The sequence below is a fragment of the Chelmon rostratus genome, chromosome 8 (assembly GCF_017976325.1).
Source record: "Chelmon rostratus isolate fCheRos1 chromosome 8, fCheRos1.pri, whole genome shotgun sequence".
Classification (NCBI taxonomy): Eukaryota; Metazoa; Chordata; class Actinopteri; order Chaetodontiformes; family Chaetodontidae; genus Chelmon; species Chelmon rostratus.
Window position 1 is genome coordinate 6,859,608 of NC_055665.1, and position 22,557 is coordinate 6,882,164.

Below are 22,557 nucleotides of genomic sequence, written 5' to 3' on the forward strand. Positions count from 1 at the left end.
GCACCAGTCTGAAGTCGTCAGACACACTGAGCTCTGCCAGCTTCCCTCCCTGTGGTATCAGTCAGTGCAGAGATGGACCTCTAGCTCAGCCTCTCCACAGCAGCTCTCAATGTGCAGCAGCAACCTGATAGCATTTGTTTCATCCTGTGCAGAGAGGCACATCTGTGGGGTTTATGAGCAGGACAGCTGTGTTCCTGTGAAGGAGCTGCCAGTCACAACCAAACTTTTAAATTCTCTCCTGTGGCAGTCAAACTTTCCGGCTTCTTTTCTTTTAGTTTGAAATTTAGGGAAATATGCTCTTGCCAATTCTTGCCAAGAGTTTGATGAGAGGATTGGTGCCACTCTCACATCAGTCTGTTAAACATAAAGCTGGGGCCAGAAGCCAGTCAGCTTAGCTTAGCATAAAGACCTGAGACAAAGGGAAACAGCGAGCATGGCTCTGTCCAAAGGTAAAAATCAGCTTACAAGCATCTCTAAAGCACACTAATTCACATATTGTGTTTTGTTGGTTTAAAATGAAGTGTAAAATATATACAGTAGTTTTACGGGGGTTGTGTGTTCTTGGCCAGGAGCGGTGACTTCCTCGAGTCTTGTTTTCACTGTGAGTTAGCACAGACTCCACACTACAATGTGTTTATTAATCAGCTTTAGAGCAGCTAGAGGGCTTCAAAGAGAGCTACGATACCTGTTTCAAGTCTTTATTGCTAAGCTAAGCTAAGCTAATGGTCTCTTGGCTCCATATTTATTGTGAATATCATTTAACTCAAAATAACGTAAAAATATTTAGTTTTAATCATAGACTGTGTAACTGAAATTCTAGTAATAGTATTGATCGGTATCGCAGTATAAACATGATTGCAATAGGAGTGAAAGCAAACACCTCTCTACTAGTGTTCAGTGGCAGGATGTGTTTGTATGAAATTTTCAGGACCCAAAAGTGAAAAAAATAATATTTCAGAGGTGCAGGTGCCAAAGAAGCTTTTAAATATTCAACATAAGCTGCCTAAATCTTTTGGGAAAGGGTAGGTAAACACACACACACACACACTACACACACATACATGCGCTTACAATCTCTGTATTAAAAAACAGGGAAAAAGCCCATGTCAAAATTTTGTTCCATAATGATGGAAAGGATGAAGGTTTTAAATAAAAAAAAGGATCATTCAAAATCCTCAGTGTGCATGTGGAGCCCTGTCTGAATACCAACTGCTCAAACGTGCGCAATACCTGCGTAACTGTACACATTTAGAGCGTTTAACTACCTCTGTGCCGTGGCAGGAAGGAGTAAAATACACTTTACAGTCCTACAAATAAGGGATTTGTTAATTGCTTGTCATTTGTAATTTGCAGATATGTTTTTTTCTATTCTCCTTCTTTTATGTTACTAGAAATGCAATTTACTTTTTTTTACCCATTTCTTGGGTAAAATAAAAAAAATCTCCTTTTGGATTATATGAAGTTGTTATTTCATTATGATTGTGATCATTTCAAAACACATTAATCAATTAAAGAAAATGTTCATATTATTATTGTTATTATTATTATTATTATCATCAATGGTCTGCACAATACTTGTGGTCCCTCCTCTAGACCAGTAATATGAATATTTACAACACTGAATGCATTTACATGTACGCACACTTAATTAAAGCGACTGTACACATCAAGTTAGATGAGTTTGGGAGAAATTGGGCATGAGATTAAAAAAAAACACTTGTCTGATGAACTCGTGTCAGTTTTTTTTCTTGACGTATTCCAGCCCTCTGAGACGAACACATGCAAACAAATAACAAGATGCCGTTAACAAGAAAATACAGCAGCTAACGTCTGACACAAGTCAAGCATTGGAAAAGCAGTCACGTCTCAGGGAGGCTCACGTCGGTGGAGTCTTTCCGTCGGGAGGCGGGAGGAGAGATCCTCAAATATTCCCTTTTCAGACTGTATGTACACACGGCGGTGCATGTCTTCTTCTGTCACTACCTCCAGCGTCGTTTGTGTTTCTTGTAACTGTCTGTTACGCGTCACACTCTCTTTCTGTGAACGTCAAGTCGTGTCTTCGCCTGTTTTCATTCCCTCTGTGTGCCAGGTTTTCTGTCTTTCTTGAGTCCTCTCTGAGCTGCTGTTTACATGTCTCTCATCTTTAACTTTCCATGAAGCTTGTATCACTTAACTCCACTGCGGGCCAATCAACTGTCTCACCCCCGAATCCTGACTGTCAAAACAACCCCGGCTTCTTTCTCTTTACTCCCCCTGTCCGTCTCCGGTCTCTCACCTCCGATCTCAAGCCAACGTCAGGCTTTGTTTTCTTGACAGCTGACTCGTGTCTCCGGCTCTCAGCAGTGCAGGATCTTGATGAAGGCTTTGCGAAACTCGATGTTGAACGTGGTGTAGATGACGGGGTTGACGGCGCTGTTGAGGTATCCCAGCCAGGTGACGGCGCTGTAAAGTGACGGTGAGATGCAGCAGCTCCTGCAGTGGGCCTTCAGCACGTGTGTCAGGAAGAAGGGCAGCCAGCAGATGATGAACACGCCTTGGAAACAGGGACAGGAAGTGGATTAGAGGATGAGTGTGTGTGATTTTCGCACAACATGCACATAGAACAAATTGTCTTCTGCGTTTGTAATTTGCATAGAATCGTGAATCTGCTGAAATGACAGCAGATAGATGAAAACAGCACGTCCTCATACCTAAATGACTGAATAGCTTGATTGCTAATGACTCCCAAAACAACATATATGACCGTTGGGAAGTACCAGCAACAGGCGACCTTTGCCGTGACAGACCTTCATCATCACGTGGTTAACTTTTCTCATACAACATAGCCAAGTGGTTTTGTTGCCTATAAGATCAGGACTTGGGTTAAAATAGGCATGATACTGTTATGTATGTAACGTAACTTAAAGGACCACTGTGTAAGATTAAGTGGGGGTCTACGGGCAGAAAATTATGTTTTCATTAGTGTATAATCACTTGAAAATAAAGATCATTTTGTTTTCTGCATGTTAGAAGGAGCTCTTTATATCTACAGAGGGAGCTGGTCCTTGTCCACGGAGTCCACCATGTTTCTACAGTGGCCCATAACAGACAAAGATGTAACCATGTGTCTCTTACTCAAAGAAGTTCAACTTAAACGTTTTCAGCAAATATGTATTCAAAACTTTCCATCTAGAATAGGCTCAATGCTTTCAGTTTCTACCAATTTTTATAGAAAATATGACGCCTTAAAGGGAAAAGATAATTTTTAACAGATTTTCTGCCTCATTCGGCTAAAGGTTGTCATGTTTCCTGCTACAAGAAGGCACTGACTACAGGTGATGTTCAGATTTGCAGATTTTGATTTTTTGAAACAATAAAAACATGATCATCTAGAACTAGATGATGACATAAGAGAGGTCACAAGTCAAATATGGAAGGTAATGTCAGGTGGAGCTTAACAAGTCACAGTAAGTTCCTTACATTTACAAAGATTTACTTCATATGCAGATAATATTAGACTTATTGTGGACGTGAGTAGAATATTACAAATTTCATATTCATGTGGACTAGTCTGTTTACATGACGTAGGCCACTTTGTCCACACACGCAGTCAGACAGGCTGAACGTGTACATGTTCAAAAGATGAACTCTTCATCCACGAGTCTGTGCATCCCTCTGCTCACCGAGCACGATCGCGAGCATCTGTGTGGCCTTCCGCTCCTTCTGCTGCGACAGCCTCCCTCTCACCCTCTCCTTGGTGACCCCCCATCTCTCTCTGCCACTGCTGCGCTCCCTCCACCCCTCGCGGCCCCTCATGCCGTCCTCTAGGGTGGGGGGGCGAGGCGTAAGGGTCGATCGCGTCACGGTCGAGGGGAGAACCGGGGCGGGTCCAACTGAGATGGCCAGGGAGATCCTGGCCCGGCCGGAGTGGGAGGAGGTTTGTGGAGCAGGAGGAGGAGGAGGCGGAGGAGCCAGGCTCTGCTCGGTCTGCGGCAGGAACTGACCCGGCTCCACTTCGAGGGGGTGAACCAACGCCTCCTTTACGAGGGTCTGACACACAGAGAGGGAGGAAGGAGGCAGGAGGAAGGATGACAACAGGGGACAAATTAAGGTGCAGATGCTTGATTGCACAGATGAAACGAGGGGTTTGCATGAGAAAGACGGGAAAGTGAAGAGAAGGTGCATGTTTGTGTTGCTCCATCAGTGCACTGAGCCAAGAAACTCACCACTTTCTTTCGTTGTGGGCCAGCGGTGGCAGGCCTCAGGATCAGGGTGCACAGCTTCACATCCTCTGGTTGTGTGCACTTATTCTGAAAGAGGAGGAGGCAACACATCGAGAACAGAAAATATGTGGATGGAAATACTGGTACTTTAGTTTTAATCAGTTTTTAAACATTGTTCTTTTTTGGGTACAAAGCCAAATATGTATAAAATATCAGTATATCTGCTATAACCTGAAATAAGCTAATATAGTGAACCTGCTGACGTATTGATCGGGGTGTGTTGTCGAACACATGGACCACATACACTACAGCAGAGGACTGCTGTTGCTCGTACCTCAACAACAATTTCTAATTTGCTTTTGTCCTTTTGTTTCAGCTGCTTATTGAGTTGGTGACTGACTTTTAGTGGGAAAAAAATGACTCTTAATGTGAAAAATCACCATTTCATTTTAGTCTCCAACCAGACTTAGTCAATAAAAAAATAAAACAACACAAACTCTTTTTTGTGCAGCCAAACAAACAGACCCTCATTTTAAATTCTGCCTAAATTTGGGGGAAATGCGTTTAAAATTCTACACAATTATAGACTATTTCTATTTGATAGAAAGCTGCAGAGAGCTGAGCTTCACTGAAGAGATGGAACAAGCTGACAGAGAGGGATGATGGAAGAGCAAACATTCACTTCAAGATTTTGAAGAGAAAGTTATTTCTGGTCGTACAGTGGTGGTGCAGGCCAGCAGGTCAACCACGATCAATACCAAAATGGAGGAGAAAAGTGGGAACGTGTGCGATCTGAAAGACTTTTGAATTATCAGAACGTTTTTTTTCAGTTGACGTCCATCTTTTGCCCCTCTACCTTCCTGTGTCGATGGCCCTCTGCCGCCTCAGCTCCGCCTTGTGCGTGCAGGCCGTGTCTGCGCGGCGGTGCGGTGCGTCTGCCTCGCCTGCGCAGCACCACGCAGATCTGCGCATACACCAGCAAGGTGACGATGAAGGGGACGTAGAAGGAGGCCACAGATGAGTACACCACAAAGGCCGGATCGGCAAAGCTGCATGTGGTGCCTTCCCGGCTGGCTAATGCAGGCGAGAAAGAGAGGAAAACAAACTTCTGTTTCAGTTCTGCAAATTTATTCCTTTTTATGGGTCCTGTTTAAATGAAAAATAAATTGAAGGAATAGTTTGGCTTGATGTTGGAGAGTATGCTTATATGCTTCCAGCCTTTAAGCTAATAAGCTAAGCTAAACGTCTCTGGCTTCGTATTAACTGCACAGATATGAGAGTGGTGTCAGTTTTCACGTCTAACTCTTGAGCAAAGAAGTCCCCAAAACGTCTAATTATTCAATTTAAATACAAAAACAATGACTTAATAAAATAATCTCATCATAAGGTCCAGATAGTAGCTTTTCTGGAGCTTTAAAACATATCACAGGTTAAAAATCGTCACAGGTTAAACATTTCACCTTGTGGTGAAATAGAACAGACTTCTGCTTTTGCAAACACGGACGAGAAGTCCACACAAGAAAAATGGAAATGCAAACATCTATAGATCCATAAAAATGGCAAATGTGTTCTGAAGCTAAAGGACCAGCTACTAAATGGACCTTGAGCTGATAACTGAAATGCTTTTTTTAATGTGAGCTCCAGTCGACACATGCATGCTGATCATTTAAGGACAAACCCTGGCACAGGAACTGAATGGAAACACCTTTCAAACAGTGTGTCGTAACCGATGAGCCGCCTGTTGCTATGGAGGGTGAGTATTTTCCACAGTTTGAGCTTACATCTTTCAGTATCCTGCTGTGTTTGGATCTACAACCGAGGCCTCCACACGTGGTTTCCTTTCAGTTCAATGCGAGCACATTCAACTCGAGTCCCCTTTTCACAGCTGCTGTCATTAAGGGAGAGGTTAGCATCGGAGCATCTGCGCTCCTGCTCCTGTTGTGAGAGGATCACTGTGTGTGTGCACACTTATGTGCAGGGCGGACGTCACTCCTCAGTGAGAGCAACATACGGAAATGTCTCGTAATGGTCTGTGTGTCTGTGTTAATGGCTATTTAAGTATAAAGTGTGCTCATACATGCTAGGGTTTATTGACTGAGCAGATGTGTATTTTTTTTTAAAATCTCATCAAGGATAAATCATCAAATTCAGGGACAGATGGACCAGGATTTTGCAGCCGCTGCGTGTGTGCATGAGAAAGTGTGAATTCTGCTCTGTTAGTGAGTCGAGGCTTTCCTTTTCAAAGCACACCTCAGAGGACCATGAAGCGCGACCACAGAATACCGCTAAATTTAAAAAATCCCTTAACAGCTGGGGACTAAACCAGCCAATCTCCTATTTCAAATGACCGAGCGACAGCCACGTTTAATAAATGCTGAAGCCAAAGATGCTTTTTGTTCCAGTGGCTTCTGCAGCAGACGCTGCACCTGCAGCAAGGCTCTGTAATGGAAGTGAAAAGGAGGATCCTGAAATTCTGCCTCTTAATCAAAAGTCGTTCATGTCTTGTAATGTGTGGGTGGGTGGAAGTCGGAGTATTCTTCCCTCAAGACAAAGCAGGGATTAAAGGCTGTGATTATGGATGTGACAGTGACATACTAAATATGGGCTTGAGCAACCGGGGGCGAAGCATTGGACAAGGATTTGAAGAGCATTCCAACAGGCCTTATCATACTCCCAGCAACACAGTATGATTAGGACGGCTATCATGCTTAATTTAATAATCCTACTGAATGTTACATGCTGTCATTTTCAATGATTAGACTTTAAAGAACAGGACTGGTAGATCTATGGCACATTATTTATGGCGCCGTCAACAGATAACGTTCCTAAACCCCGATTCTAAACACGTTAGGACGCTGTGTAGAACATGAATAGAAGGAGAATGTATTCAGATGCACCGAGCCCATGTAGTAACATCCTTTATCCAATAATGTGTTCACAAAGTGTTGAACCTCGCTCCATCCTCGCTTGTGTGCGCCTTTCCAGGATGCTCCTTTCATACCCAATCATCACCTGTTACTAATCAACCTGTTTACCTGTGGAATGATCCAAACAGGTGTTTTTGGAGCTTTCCACAACTTTCCCAGTCTTTTGTTGCTCCTGTCCCAACTTGTTTGAAACATGTTGCTGCATCAGATTCAGAATAAGCAGATATTTACAAAAATCAATGAAGCTGATGAAGTCAAACATTAAATATATTGTCTTTGTACCGCTTTTAATTGAGCATATGTCAAAAAGGATTAGCAAGTTATTAAATTCTGTTTTATTTATGTTTTACACAACATTCCAGCAGGAATTGTTGTGTGGGGTTGTGTAAGTATAAGTTATATAACTAAGTCCAGTTATGTTCCGGTGTCTAGTTTTCCAAACTTTAACATTTTAAGACGGTAGAAGACATCAATGCCAGACAGATCAACTCATCAAACTTGTATCATAGAGAACATTTCTGTCTTCTCCTCCTCAGTCTCTCCCTTCAAACACATTACAGTGAACCCAGAACAATCCCTGTTATTGTCCTTTCTTCTTCTTGTTCTTGCTTCCTGCACTGACTTGCAAGGATAAACCTGCAAAGGTTTTCCTTGTTCTCTTCATCCAGTCTTTCTTTGTGAATGTGACAGACTGCTAAACTTCTGTATTTAGGCGACTTTGAAGCACAACTTTTAAAACTCTACCACGATGTTTTATCAGCAGAGATTGCAATCAAATTATTGTAAAATAAGCACATCTGTAATCTGGTGTCATGTAATAATGTAGTATTAACTACTGAGTACTTAACATGTACTGGTGTGATTCCACTGCAAGATGGTCTTTTGGAGATTTGATATATATAAGATATACAGAATTTTTTGTAACAATGTTTTATTTCTTTCTTATCCCTGTAATCCACTGATGACCCCACAGATTCTTCCCGGGACCCATTTCGGGGTCCCAGCCCACAGATTTGGAACTAATGCCTACAGCATTGCCTGCTGCATCCAAGAAACTCAAACTAAGAGCACATTTTATTGTCGGGCAAAAAACAGTCAGTGGGTAGCTCGAGAAGACAACATAAATCTTCATCTTTGGTGAACTATGTGAACAGTTGCACCACCATCCTTACAGTGCTGACCATAGAGTACTACACCACCCACAAATAGCCACTACGTCACCAAGCCTCCAGCACCATCTGCTTTGTGAGGACATGTGAATGAATTTCCACTGTGCCTCGCTGTGGAGCGAACAGGCACTAAAACTGCGCAGCCCAGGTCGAGCTAACAGCACCTGAGTGGGTGGGTGGAGGAGATCAGATGTAGCTGTTACCAGTGTTGTTGAGTCCAAACAGCAAAGGGCAGGAGATGGCGAAAGAGAGGAACCACACCACAGCAATCATCACCGCCACCCTCCTCCTGGAACTGTATCGGGTGTTGTAGAGCATCGGCATGGCCACCGCTGTGTATCTGCAAAGCAACACACACACACAAACACACACACACGCAGATCCGTAAAGCTCACAGAAAACACATCAAAATGCCTCTCACACACTCACTCACGGTGCATGCATTGGAATACATGCAACAATAGAGAGTAAACACACATTAATGCATTTTCAGACTTTGTTATCCCATGCCATGTCCACACATATTTTGTGGAGTGATTCCTCTCAAAACAGGCCGAAGCTGTCGCTGCTTGTTTCACAGCCACAAGGACTCAAAACACACACCTGCCAGTATGTCAAAACCAATTAGAGCTGCCTGCCGTAAGCGCAGGTGTGAGAGGACTTCTTCAGCTGGCTGCCATAATCCCCAGGGAAGGCAGAGGGTCATGGACACCAACACAGAGTCACCCCAGACTCTCCAGACGAAACTCTTTCGCTTTCGAAAGACTCAATTCAAAGGAAGTGTCACACATAAAAGATGCCATGCTGCAGCAGCCATACTGCAGCCCTGTGAGGCTGTAGTTTAGCGTATTAGCATGCTAACATTAGGGACTGATAGAAGTTAAATTTGCCCTGATGATGGCACTATATGAACCACATGACATCCAATAGTTGTTGAGATGTTTCACTGAAAACCACAGCCTCATGGTGGTGCTACAGAAAAAAAACAGAGCCTCGCTAAAGCCTCGACTTAAATCATTTAAAACAAAAAGAAAGAAACAGGAGTTACCTGGACAGACAATGGGGATCAGTGATTGGTCTTTACAACAATATTGGAGACTCTCATCACGGGAGCAGAGCTAAGGTTTGCCCAAAAAGCGTCTGGATTTGCCAACAGGCACTTATTGTTCATTAAAGTTGTTAAAGGAGTCTTAGAGGCTAAATCTAGGTCAAATCTCGCACAAAAGTTAGTAGACAACACAAAATCCACACAGCCATGTGGTTAGCATGGCCAAAAATCAGCAATATTATATAGTAGACACACTGAAAAGATGATTTATTTGGGTTTATGCTAATTTATATTATTATTTGGTATTACCCACAGTTGGGGGTTGGATGAAAAGGGCTATGGCTCCGACTCTGTTAATCTGATGTTGATGTAAGCACCCTCGAATTCAAGTCGTCTGCAACCTTGTAGTCGCTGTTTTACCTCAAATTACTGCGGCACGAAGCCAAAACAGCCTTCCGCCTGCAGCACATATATTAACATCTACAGCTTCGACAAAGCAATTAGGCTTCCTCCTTAGTGATTACACCAAATGACACAAGTCTAAACCGGCCCGGCCTCAATGTGTCACTTTGTCAGAGCGATTAGGACGCAGGTGCAGACGGCCTGGCCGCTGGGCGTCTGGTGACCTCCCCCTGGACCCGTGAAGAGGGCATGAGGTAAAACGCCAAACCATCAAACACAGTCTCCTTGAGCCGCAGAGAACAAACAGTAATGACTGCAGAGGACGTTGTAAAAAGATGCAGCGGAGGCCTGTCGTTACCCGTCCTGCTGCTCTGTGACAGCAGGATGACGGATGCATCCTTCAAGTTTTTAGCGGCCGTGTTTTTTATTGCAGGCACGTTTGTTGCGAGCTCTTTGTTTAGCTCAACGTGCGCCAATCAAGATCAAAGTTAGTGGAGAGCACATAAAAGAAATGACATATCGATTCGCTGTCATCTTTATTGTTTTGGTTTTCCTCCCGGCTAAAAAAAAATCACATTGAAATTATTTATCGTCCGCTGACTTCTTCCCTCACTGAAGAGGAGATCTGGAGCGAGATGATGAGACTGCGTGTTAAAAGCTGAATAAAGAAGAGGAGGCCTCGAGGAACGCACGCAGCAAAGAGAGCGAGCGAAAGAGCGAAGCGAATGGTAGACTGCACCTGTCGATGCTGATGGCGCAGAGGTTGAGGATGCTGGCGGTGCACATCATGACGTCCAGGGTGAGCAGGATGTCGCAGTGGATGAGGCTGAAGCGCCACTCTCCCACCACCTTCAACAGAACAAACACAACCCGACACTCCGGTTTATTCCACTTTTCATTCACTCTCATCTTTAACTTCTGCGCGTTCTTCACTCATTTCGGCCACTTCAATATCTGTAACACTGGCGGGGCGGCGTTAATATTAACCAGCCTGGATCGCTCATCCTAATAGAGCATGTTTAATATTTAATTCCATTTGCATGATTTGCCTCTGAAGTGACCTGATTTACCCACAAAGGATATGAATGTTTCATTTTATCCTCGATATCACAGTTAAAAGAGATAATGGCCTTACAGTAAAACAGAGAGCATGGATTGTGGTAATTAGTTTTTTGCCCTTTAACATTAATAGTCTGTGAGACAGTGTTTGTACATGACCATTCAAGGTTTTAGACTGTTTGGACAGACTGAGCTTCGGCTCTGTGACGCTGGGAGTCTCTGCAGTGGTGGAGGCTAAAATGCAGAACGCTGCAGCAGGACTGGAAAAACAAAAGGTTGCAGGGACAGCAGAGAACTGCTCTGATAACGAATCATGCAGGCAGCGAGCTGTTGGCATCATGGCTGCAGGATCAAATTAAATGTGTGAATATATGGCATTAGGCACTTTGACCTTGCCTGTACTGTAAATGCTCTCTTCCTCAAAGCAGAGCGTCAAATAAAGTCAGTTTTCAGGGTTTTTTTTTTCTTCTTCACACCTTGGCTTGACATCTCTCTTCTGCTCTCCGTCTTCAGGCAAACTGTGGTTTGGACATTCAGACCATTAGTCAATTAGTTTATTCTGACAATAAATATGAAACATCAGCTTATTCCAGCTTGTCAGTTGTGAAGATTCGCTGCTTTTCTTGGCAGATGTGACTGTAAACTGAACATTTTTTTGTTTTTTGACTATGCGATGATTTCCGGCAGCGCCTCCGGAGATTTGTCACAAAGCCACTGAAAACCTTGAAAATTCAGAAATTCTATCATGCTGTTGTATTATACAGACTAGCTGAAAACTATGCTAGTAAGCGAGCTATGGAACTGAACACATACTAATGTTACAAATTAATAATAATCTGAATTATATTAGAATATATATATACAGTATATATATCATATATTATGTACAATATTATGCATTCTCTGTCGTCTATTTTTATCAATATTTAATCATTTTATTCTGTGGTTTTATTTCCCATCTCATGTTATGCATTGTCTTTATCTTCTTGTCTTACTTTTACTGTCATTATCAAGTGGGTTTTATTCTCCATCATATTTTTCATTATTTTTTACAGTTCTATAATGATCACACCTTGCATCCCGAGTCGGTTCCTTAAATCTTATTCAAACATCTTTTACATTTAATTGCCATATGTAATACTGCTGCTCTGAGAGCGGCTGTTCCTGCATCTGTTTTGCATGTGCTGCAATGAAAAATGACAACTTTTAGAGAAGCAAGCTGTGCTTTTAGCTTACAAAACAAATAAAAAGTCAGAGCGCCACACAAAAACACGATACATTAACAGAGGAAAAAAGTGCATGCACACACCTCCAGGTAGACGCCCCAGGGCATGACCAGTGTGGCCAGCAGCAGGTCGGACACAGCCAGCGAGACGATGAGGTAGTTGGTGGTGGTCTGCAGGGCGCGCTCCCGTGACACCGCCACGCACACCAGCACATTACCGAACACCACGCAGAAGATCAGGAGCACCAGCAGCACCGCGTAGAAGTTGTACGGAGGAGAGGAGGCCGACGGAGAGCTGGTGCAGTTGGAGGAAGTCAGCGAAGAGGAAGAGGAGGTGGGGAAGGACACGGGGGCGTACGAGGGGTCATGGGTGACAAAGACGGAGAAATTGTGCTCAAGGGAGGAGAGGGGGAAGGAGGGAGGGGAGGTCTCGTCTGACTCGTTGAGCAAAGTCATGATCTTGTTCCAGGGGACATGTTCAGGCTGAGAGACAAAGAGAAGAAAAGGAAAATAAAGACTTCGTGATCCCACTCGATTCAGTTTTTCACAACAGATCCGACAAAGACTGGCTTCTGAGTGACAGCAGAGGAAAATCCAGGGCAGGAACGCTGTCTTTGGTCTTCACCTCAGAGAGACAACTTAGCAGAACACGCATACAAACAATACACACACAAGTACACACAGGCAAGGTCACCTGACTTCATCTAAACCAGCGACTGAAACGCAGATAAAAGGTCTCTCAGATCTCTGCAGGTTCTTCTGGAGGAGAAACTACTCTGTCACTGTGACTGCACAAAATACATCAGTTTAACTGCCAAAGCTGAACTCTACGTGCAGCTCTGAAGTACTTCAACTGACTTAACAGGTCACTTTCACAACAATGTTATGTTTCCAGCTGTTGTTGCTTTCTCAAGATGGCTTTGGTATCAACAGAAGTTCACCAAAACGCTCTGTTAGTAGCTTTGATGATGAACAAATGTCCATCCACACAAAGCATTTGCAAAGCCAGGTTTCAAACATGTTTTGGACTGTGCATTGTTCCTGCTGGCCATGGACGGAACTATAGAGCTTTAAAAAGGTCTAATGTGAAGTGAGTGTGCGGCCGGGGCCAGCAGGAGCAACACTCATGAGCATGTGCAGAGTGGCAAGCAATCCAGAAACATAGGAAGTGGCTGTTTCTGGATTTTTTGTTCCCTCACTTGTGTCTTTTCCCCGCGTCTCCTCACGCATCCTCGGTGGGAGGGACTAAAGGACACAAGTGAGGGAAGAAATGTGGAAATGTGTTTTTAGAGAAAACAGACGTCCTTTCCTCTGAAGAGTATCTGATCACAGCTGGATTACACTTCTGATGAATTTGCATCTGCACACATCTGCACAGTGCCAGTGCTAATAAAGGCCTGCAGTTATCAGTGCCAGAGCAGCAGCGTCTCTGCTACCTGTTTGACAGACACCTGCACAGTCTGGATTCATTCCTGCTCAGAGGCGCAGGAGCCATTTCTACTGCCAGAATACATTTAAATTATTCCTTCATTATTTGCATCTGTATTGACAGACATTCTGAATGCGAAATCATAATTTAATGATTATGTGGAAAGTTGAATTATTCAATCTGTAGCTCCATCAGCCTCACATGAGCTCATGGAAGCATCCAATCAATAACAAACACCGCTAGTGGTCGAAAACGCCAAAGGGTACCTTTAACCTGTGTCCCTCTGTACTTCTCTGTATTTATTGCTGCTTGCATTCACTGATGTGCTCTTTTTTTTGTATATTATTACTGACCGCTGTCTGTAAGCCAAACTGCCCCTCGGGGACATTAAAGCTCGAGGCACCTCTCGTCTCCAGCTCCATACGAGAGCACCGCTAATTGGTTTAATTCAATTTGGAGAGTGAGCTGAGGACAGAAGGAATCTCCTGACCAATAGAAAAGCAGAAGGCAGCTGTTGACAGGCTCGGCAGGGTCATGCATGACACAGTGTATTTAACCACAGTTGCTGAAATACTGTCTGAGGAGCAGACTGTAAACGTTGTGGTGCAGTGTTTGAAGTCTGAAGACTCACTTCACCACTCAAAGGTGAAGACGTAGCTGAGAGCAGCAAGAGACACGGAAGACAAACACAGAAACATGCAGACATACATCACAATAGATCACCCGCAGTCCAAACCTCTGCTTAAATCTCATAATTTTTTAACCTGTCTGCGGACATGATGAAGATATACGACCACTTTTCCTCCCCTCTTCTATCTCTCTGTTCTGATACTCTCCAACGACCGGACTGTATAATGTCGTGCAAAAACCCGCATAAAATATTCATGAGCAACAGGAGGTTGAAGCAGACCACTGACTTGCAGCATCTCTCTTGTACGAACTTTCCCGTCAGTCCCAAGGTCATGAATGAATTCGGTGAGAATTTTCTTCCACTCTCCATCACGTGTCTGACATGCATTGCTAATCAACACGCCCAAGACAAGTTGAGCCTAACAAATCAATAATCGATCCCAACTGTTGACCTTGTGCACCACCTGAGGAAGACATGATCCCCTGTGGAACGTGTATTGATTTCGCACGGCTGGGTATTGATTTGACTCAATGGAGGACGTAATGGGGAGCAGCACACAGACATCATTATTGCAGGTAGAGGTCAGTCCGGTCGCTGCAGGGGGTAGCGGGAGTGGATGGCAGGGCCATCGTTCATCTGGAGAAGTTCTTTTCAAACCTCCATCAGGACAAGTGTGCGTCCTCTGAAGTGTCCTTCAGTAAATGCTCGGGCAGCTAATGGCTAACATTAGCAGCTCTGCATTAGATGATAGATTAGTTGCTCGTTTGAGTCATTTTTCAAGCAGCTTTTTTTTTTGTTTTACACAATATTTAACATGAATCGTTGGGTTGTGCACTGTTGGTCGGACAAAACAAGTTGAGGGATGGCTCATTTTAATTTTCTGACATTTTATAGACAAGTCTATTACATTAATTGACAATGGAAATAATCTTTAGTTGCAGCCTTAACTGAAATGCTTGCTGAATTTGGTGGAAGAAAAAATAAATAATAAAAAAAACCTTTTTTCTAGCCATGTTTGTGTAGTTTGTGAAGAAACTGAACAAATCTCACACCAGCTTCCTCCACAAATGAGTTCAGCGACGTCAAAGGGAGAGATGCCCCAAAGACAGAGTACCAGAGCCGGAAAAAGCTGTTAGCCGACAACAGACTGCAGTGCTGTGCTTCACTACAGCTGCTGCGGTCGAAGCAATCAGCAGAGTAGAAGATGAAGTCTTCAAGCAGCACCCTGGTGCGCCTTGCCCGCAGCACTTAGTGTTCTTTCTCTCTGAATTGAGCTAAAACTCATCTTAAAATGACATTTTTCCTAAGATAAGCACATTTGGAGTTAATATTTTATCCCTACTAATGTGATTACAAGACAAAAATTCTGTAATCTGCCAAGACTCGCCCCTACTCTGCCTCTGATTGGCTCTGACTCTGTTTTTTTTTTTCTAATGAAGACAGGCAATCACAGGGCTTTTATGGGTCGTCATGGGTCATCTCCTGATAATTCCTCCCTATGAATTCTGTGCTCAGTCTTTTTCCATCACATATCGCCGCAGTCTCTCTGCTGTTGATTGTCAAATCTAGTCATGTGACTGCAGCACCTCTAAAATACATCATTTTAGCTGAAGGACAAATTGGTAACACACTGTACGGATATCATGACAAAACGACTTCATAAGCACGGACGATGACGTACGTTTGGGAGTTTCAAAGCAAACCATGTAAAGTGTTCAAGCCACTCGTGGTGAGAATGCTTTCCTGTGTGATTTGATAGGTTTGCATATGGTGGTCAACTTAAAGCAGATGTGTTAGCGTCCAGTAGGCTGCAACCAAAAAAACTGGAAAAGAAACAACCCACACTGGTGGGTGTTTGAACAGTTTAATCAAGTTTGTATAGAAATAAGTCAAATCAAAGCACAGTCTGATGTCTTGATCAGTAATGGGTGCACCTTGATTTGGTATTTTCATCTTAAACCAGTTGCTTTGGTTGTCAGGACATCAGGCGCTCCTGATCTCTGATAAACTGTTCAAGTAAAAAGAGGAAACAACCTTTTGTTTTCTTATGATAAAAGGCTGATGATCGAGAAATCCCTCTTTTCTTTTATAATGAGATAAATAAACCCGTTCTTACGACAAACTGAGCTCTGTTATGAGATTATTAAATAATTAACTTGTGATCTTGAGATATTATAATGCAAATACTTGTAAGCACAGCGGTTTTGAGCTTTCGTACATCATCAAAATGCTCATATGAACTGCTTTTGTTTTCTTTTTGTGCTGTTGTCAGGGATATGGTCCATTTTTGAATCAATAAAACAAAACTGTGCTTCTTAAAAGCTCATTTTGAATTAGCATTAGCATTAGCATTTTGAATTATTTGGACAATCAATACTGGAAGTTTCCACCTTCTGACAAGACAAACACTGTTTTTACTAGAAGCTGTAATGTGAAACTTTACAAGAGATTACTCAAAATGTTTACACACACAACTTATGGCTCGTGAATACCAGCAAAATAAATGATTTTTCCTGAGAGCAACATGCAAGCAGAATGAAGCAGTGAGAGTTTACGAGGTCCAGATCATAAATATGTGACCCTGCTTGGTTCTGATTAGCACCAACGTCCCGTTCAACAGCTACAGCGACACCAGGAGACGTTTTTTTTATCGATTGAGTTGTGGAGGCCATCATTAACTTCCGTTTATTGGTTTCTTTTCAAAACAGAGTGCAATGATCCCTGCTCCAATTTAATTTCACACATGGCCACCGAAGTAAAGCTGCATTACAGCGTGCACACGCCTTAAAGTGTGCAGCAGCTGCTTCCCTTGAGGTGAGCGCAACAAATGTCGATGGATTTTTTTGGGCCACAATTTACGAGATCACGTCGCTGTCAGGACACACTTGGCTGGAGAACGGTGTTCAAGGAGTTGCATGACATTTTGTGACTTGTGCAAGCTTAACAACCTCTTGATCAGGATCTGATCTGTTATATGTGTCATTTTGATAAACTCCCACTGCAATGAGAGGAACTTTCCAAGCGTATTACTTTGAAACTCTTATTTTCCATCTCTGCTGTGCTGCTTTTTCTTTCTGATTGCCTTTCACGCTTTCGATCACCGTAAATGTCGCTTATTCCCACACAGGCATCATTAAGGAAAAGATGAGTACGGTGGGTGGGCGACGCTCCCAAGCAGAACCGAGTCTCCCAGACTCGTGTGGAGTGAGCATAATGTGTTGAAATGTAAACGTGGTGAAAGTCAGAGGATGACGGCTGGGCTGGGAACTTTTCCATTAGCTGAACGTATACTGACCATCATCGTCGCGTTGTTAAAACGCAGTTGTAACTTGACAGTTGAGGAGCAGCTAAAAATGAAAAATGAGCGTGTCTTAATACCAGGCCACAGAATGAAACGCAGCCCAGATGTTTTCTGAGCCGCAAAATGTTGCACCCTGATTAAAGCAGCTATTCTGATGCAACTCCTCTGGCGCTGTTGCTCATTAGAGCCTCAATATACTCTGTGCAGGTTCACGTTCATTATGGGAAGAGCGAAGTCTAATTTCAGCCCGAGCTACGGAGAGCCATAACATCGCTGCGGAATGGATAGGGGGAGATATGAAATGTGAGAAAACGAGGTTGCGCGCTGAAGCAAGGTCGTACTTTGTGTTTTCAGGATGAACCAGCAGAGATGAAAAGGTGCCGCGATACAAGCATGCAGAATAAATCAGGCAGGTGTTTAATAATACAAATCCTCACTTTTAATTAAAGAAACCTCAAAAAGTGATAAACCTCTCGGTTTGTACACTGATATTTGGTGTTACTGCTGCAGTCATGACTTGTGGAGAACGTAAGTCAAACATTTGTTGATAAGTTTTGCTCTTTACTTTATGGCTCTTGCCTTCCAACACAGAACTGGCACGATGTTCACTTCACCCGCGGCCTCAGGCTGAACCTCTGGTCCATCGAATGTTTTTCTGACCCACTTGTTTTAAAATGCACGTGCATAATGAGGCAGGGGTGCCGTCATTCTTGCTGTATTGCGCGCTCCTGGACTGAGTGACCATGTTCAGGAATTGAAAGTGTGTGAACTGAAAAATGCTGTGCACACTCGGCCCAGCTGAAAAGAAAACTACGCCACCAGATTTTTTATACAAAAAGCAATAACCTCTTATTTTCCTGCAGCAGATGAGGTTGAAATTGTCATAACAGTTACAGTTTCCTGTCATATTTCACTTTATCATGAACAGGCCTCTCGCTCCTTCATCCCTGTGTCGTCTGATGACCTTTCTGTCCTGAATCTCCCTTCAATAACAGCCGCCAGCCTTCGTCCCTCCACCCTCTCCTCTTATCTCCTTCTCCCCCTGTCTAATCTCCTGTTTCTCCTCCTCTGTGGCTCCTCTCTGGAGACACTTGACAGGTCTATTACATCTTTGGCCTCGTCTGCTCCCAACACTAAAAAAAAAACCCGTGGACTCCTTCACATTTTGCCCCGGCTGCATTAAGGCTGCGAACTGGCCTCCAATGAATCTTTCATTTCTTTCTCTGAGAGGCAGGAATGAGTCGCGGCCGCTGGGACTGATGTGGATGTTCGGCTGCAGTATAATCGTCTCTCTGCTGAGTTCGGGGCAGAAAATATTCAGTGTTGCTGCACTTGTCAACCCTCATTTTTACTTTCAATCACTCCCAGAACTCCTCATGGTTCTTTTTGTACCAGCTTTTAACGAGCAGCCGCTGACTTCTGCAAACAAATGAAATCACAGGGTGATATATTTAGTCATACAATGCAGGAAAACTCACAATATTTGTTCTTTTTTTTCCTCCAAAAAATGAAAATGCCTCTGTTTCGACTCCCCATGGACGAGTTCTTTTCTTTGGGAAGAAGAAAACCCAACAGGGGGTTGAATTAAGAGCAGCAACTCCGGCTGCCTTTTTTTTTTTTTTTTTTTTTATGGTGAATTACATTCAATCAGCAGCCTGGGCAGCGCCATAACACCATTTATAATGAACTGTCTTTGCTGTGATTTGTGTCACCTCAAACTACACCTCCAGTATACTTCTTGTGATAATGAGTGAGAAGGAGACGCAGAGAGTCACACATTCACATCATTCGACACTTCGCATCCTCGGTCAAATAGAGTAAAACTGAGTGAAGGGGAGGTTGACTTTGTGCATTAAAGGGACATTGCATCCCAAAAATCAAAAACACCCTTTTTCCTCTTACCTGTCGTGCTCTTTAACCATGTAGATTGTTTTGGCGTGAGTTGCCGGGTTCTGATTGGCTGTACAGATGTCTGCCTTCTCTTGAATATGATGGAACAAGATGGCACTCGAAAAACCCAACAACAATCTCTCTTTCCAGAAATCATGACCCAGTTCCTCATAACCGGATAATCCACAGACCGCAGTTTCATGTAGGAGCTATTTTCTGTCTACCGAACTCCACTTGCATAGACGAGAGTCTCCAGGATGCAAACTTTGACTGCGTACTCCTCAGCTGAGCTGTATTATAGCAGCATTGGCTAATGATAAAATAATTTCCAAGATAGTCATGATACAGTTCGGGAAGTAGATGCGCTCTTCCTTCTGCACAGTGATACGGCTGGCAGGTGAAATTCGGTAGAAAGAAAATAGTTCCCACATGAAGCTGCTCATAGCAAGGTCTGCAGAATTATCTTCAGTAACTGGGTCATGATTTCTGGAAAGAGACATTGCTGTGTAAGTTTTGAAATGTATATATTTTTTGCCACTTTGAGCAACACTAGTTCCATCATAAGACAGACATCTATACAGCCAATCAGAACTCGGCAACCCACACCAAAACAATCTAGACGGATGAATAGCACTGAGAATAGGAGTGTTTTTGATTTTTGGGTGAACTGTCCCTTTAAGGTAAAGTGCAGGCAAGATGTTGATACAATCAATAAAACATGAGCTCCATCGGAACGTCTCCTGCAAGAAGCAATCTGCCAAAGGAATGATCAAAGAGAGGAGATTAGCCACAGAGGAAGGCAGAGAGCGAGCGAGGATCCACCGCGACACGATAAACGCTTTCTATTGTGAGAATTTCTAAGAAAAAAAAACAAAGAAAAAAAGCTGCAGAAAGTTGTGATTTGAGCTCCAGATCGAAGATGAACAGATTAGAGAGGAAAATCCTTTCAGCCGTGAGCCACACGAGGAGACCTCCACCCGGGGGCGATGCTCCAAACAAACCACAAACATCTTTTATTCAAGGGGCAATTTTTGCACCGTCTCCATTTTTTATTTAAAGCGGGAGGCTGCAGCTTTTGGAAGTCAGGTCCAAGCTGATGTGCTCAGACTTGAAAAGAAAACGATGCATGATCACACGCCGACTGCTGAGGGAAAAAGTGCTTCAGTGTGGTGTTGTGACCACAGAAGGATCCCAGCAAAGGGCTTAAAGTAAAAACCTGAGCCATAACAGAGAGTAGAACACATGCAGGATGTCAAGAGTAATCAGTTACTGTTCAGATACTTCCAGATAAGTTCATTTGGCCTTAATAAACCTCAGTCTATGCAGGGATTTGCAGTATTTTTCCTTCAGGCGAGCTTCATGATCTTGATAAACGCCTCCAAACCGAGCACGATGCCACTTCACAGCCTTCTGGCCACCAGAGGGTATCACAAATGACAACTTCACAAAAAGGTGCTATATTATCTGTTTCTCCTCTCCGCACAGAAGATGATTTTATTTCATCAAGGCATCATTATTACGCTGGAGCCTGACTGGACAACACCGTACTGCTGATTATCCTCAAATAAAAGACAGAACGAGGGAAATCTTTACAGGAGTAATGTGTCTGAGTGCACAACAGGGAGCAGCAGGTAAACATGGAGCATCTCTGCAGGGAGAAAACCAGGCTGAGGAGAGTAATGAAGTTTAAACTTCTGAGTGACCTTACAGAGACATTTTATTTTGATGAGCATGTGCAGCATCCTGTATACGCTTCCTATGGTTTCATTGTATGAGTCTTTACTTTTGGTTTAGCTAATTGCATAATTTTAATTTCTTCATTTGCTGCTTTTTAAACTGCTTTCTCTATATTCTACAATTTATATTACAATAAATCTAGAAGTGGAAGCTGTTCTTCAGTCCCCAGTAGCCTATTTAGCCCATTCAGTGATGCCTTTTTCCAAACAGATTAATATCTAACATTTATTTTACTCCAGTAGAAACTTGTCAATCCTTCCACAACACCACCAGGAAAAAGTCCAAATTCCTCATTAAAACGTTCAAAATTCACAGCAACAAGTTCCCCGCAAAGACTTGATCCGCTTTGAGCTTCATCTGCGGAGACAGAGCCCTAACGGGATAATAAAACTCCGCTTTTCGGCCTCTTCTAAAGCGTTTAAATCACTTACCCTCCGCCGGCAGAGCTGCTCGCGTTCAGGTCCGCTCTCCTCTCACAGCACCGGGCGACAAATTGGCTGTCAGGCTGCAGCATCCCGGCGAGCCTCCGTCTCTGACCCGAGCCAGCGAGCCGGTGCACGGTCCGCTCACGTGCACGCGCAGACGCATGCATGCACGCATGCACGCACACAGTCATTAAGTCCCCTCCTCACTCGCGGCGGTGGAGCCGGGGGTCGGCGCGGCGGAGGAGGAGGAGGTGGAAGATGGAGAGGGTGGAGGAAGAGGTTCACGTAGATTTTCGTTTAAACTTGAATTTAAAAAAAATCACCAGGGCAGAGCTGCTCCCGCGGCGGAATACTCCACTGCTATTGGCTGAGATTAATATTAGGAAGCAAGGAACCACACTTACTTCACCTTTACGCTTTAAAGGGATAATTCACAGGCTTATTTGCTGTCTGGCTAAGAATTAGACGAGCACATGGATAACACCATCATATCCAAAATTTTCTCATTTAATTAAAGTCAGGAAGTCAATAAGGGTCCTCTAATTATTCCTTTAATGGACATCAATTAATCTGAGATTGTACTGTCACCTCCAAAAAACAAAACCAACAGCATAACACTTTATAATACAGGACCTGCCTCAAAGTTTCCAGGACAGACACATGTATGTAGCACTAATTATACTGTAATTAAAATAAGGCCACAGTGTTCACTTAGCACACTTTCAATTATTGCACTCCAAATAACGGAGAGAGCGTCACCCAGGGGGTCACATGATGATTAAAGGGATGAAATTTTCTGAGTTTTTAACAATTTTTTTACTTTGTGTTTGTGAAATGCAGGATTATTTCACTTCTTCAAACCTCAGGCTATAGAAACTGTTTAAAGAGAGAAAAATACTGGATAATCTCAACTCTTCTGGCCTCTAAAATCCTTCACAGGAAACAAAACTGTAAAGGAAAAATGGCCACAGTGAGGAAACACTGCTTTGTTTTAAAGGTTGTCAAGGACAAAAGAGTGGGAACCACTGTTGAAAGTAGAGTCAGTGGACAATCCAACACATATGGAGAATCATCTTTCTAATACATGAATAATCAATGGATATTTGCTTTGT

At 43.2% G+C, this 22,557-nt stretch overlaps 1 protein-coding gene across 1 annotated transcript; it reads right to left on the reverse strand.

Annotated features, from left to right (window-relative positions):
• Positions 1-2,336: 2,336 nt before the first annotated feature.
• Positions 2,337-12,503, reverse strand: drd2l (dopamine receptor D2 like). The gene is made up of 7 exons (XM_041942515.1): positions 12,117-12,503; positions 10,488-10,597; positions 8,502-8,638; positions 5,059-5,276; positions 4,206-4,289; positions 3,663-4,029; positions 2,337-2,533 (listed from the first exon to the last, which is right to left on the reverse strand). The coding sequence occupies exons 1-7, from the start codon at positions 12,486-12,488 to the stop codon at positions 2,337-2,339; spliced, it is 1,485 nt and encodes a 494-aa protein (XP_041798449.1). The 5' UTR covers positions 12,489-12,503.
• Between the last annotated feature and the right edge of the window lie 10,054 nt (positions 12,504-22,557).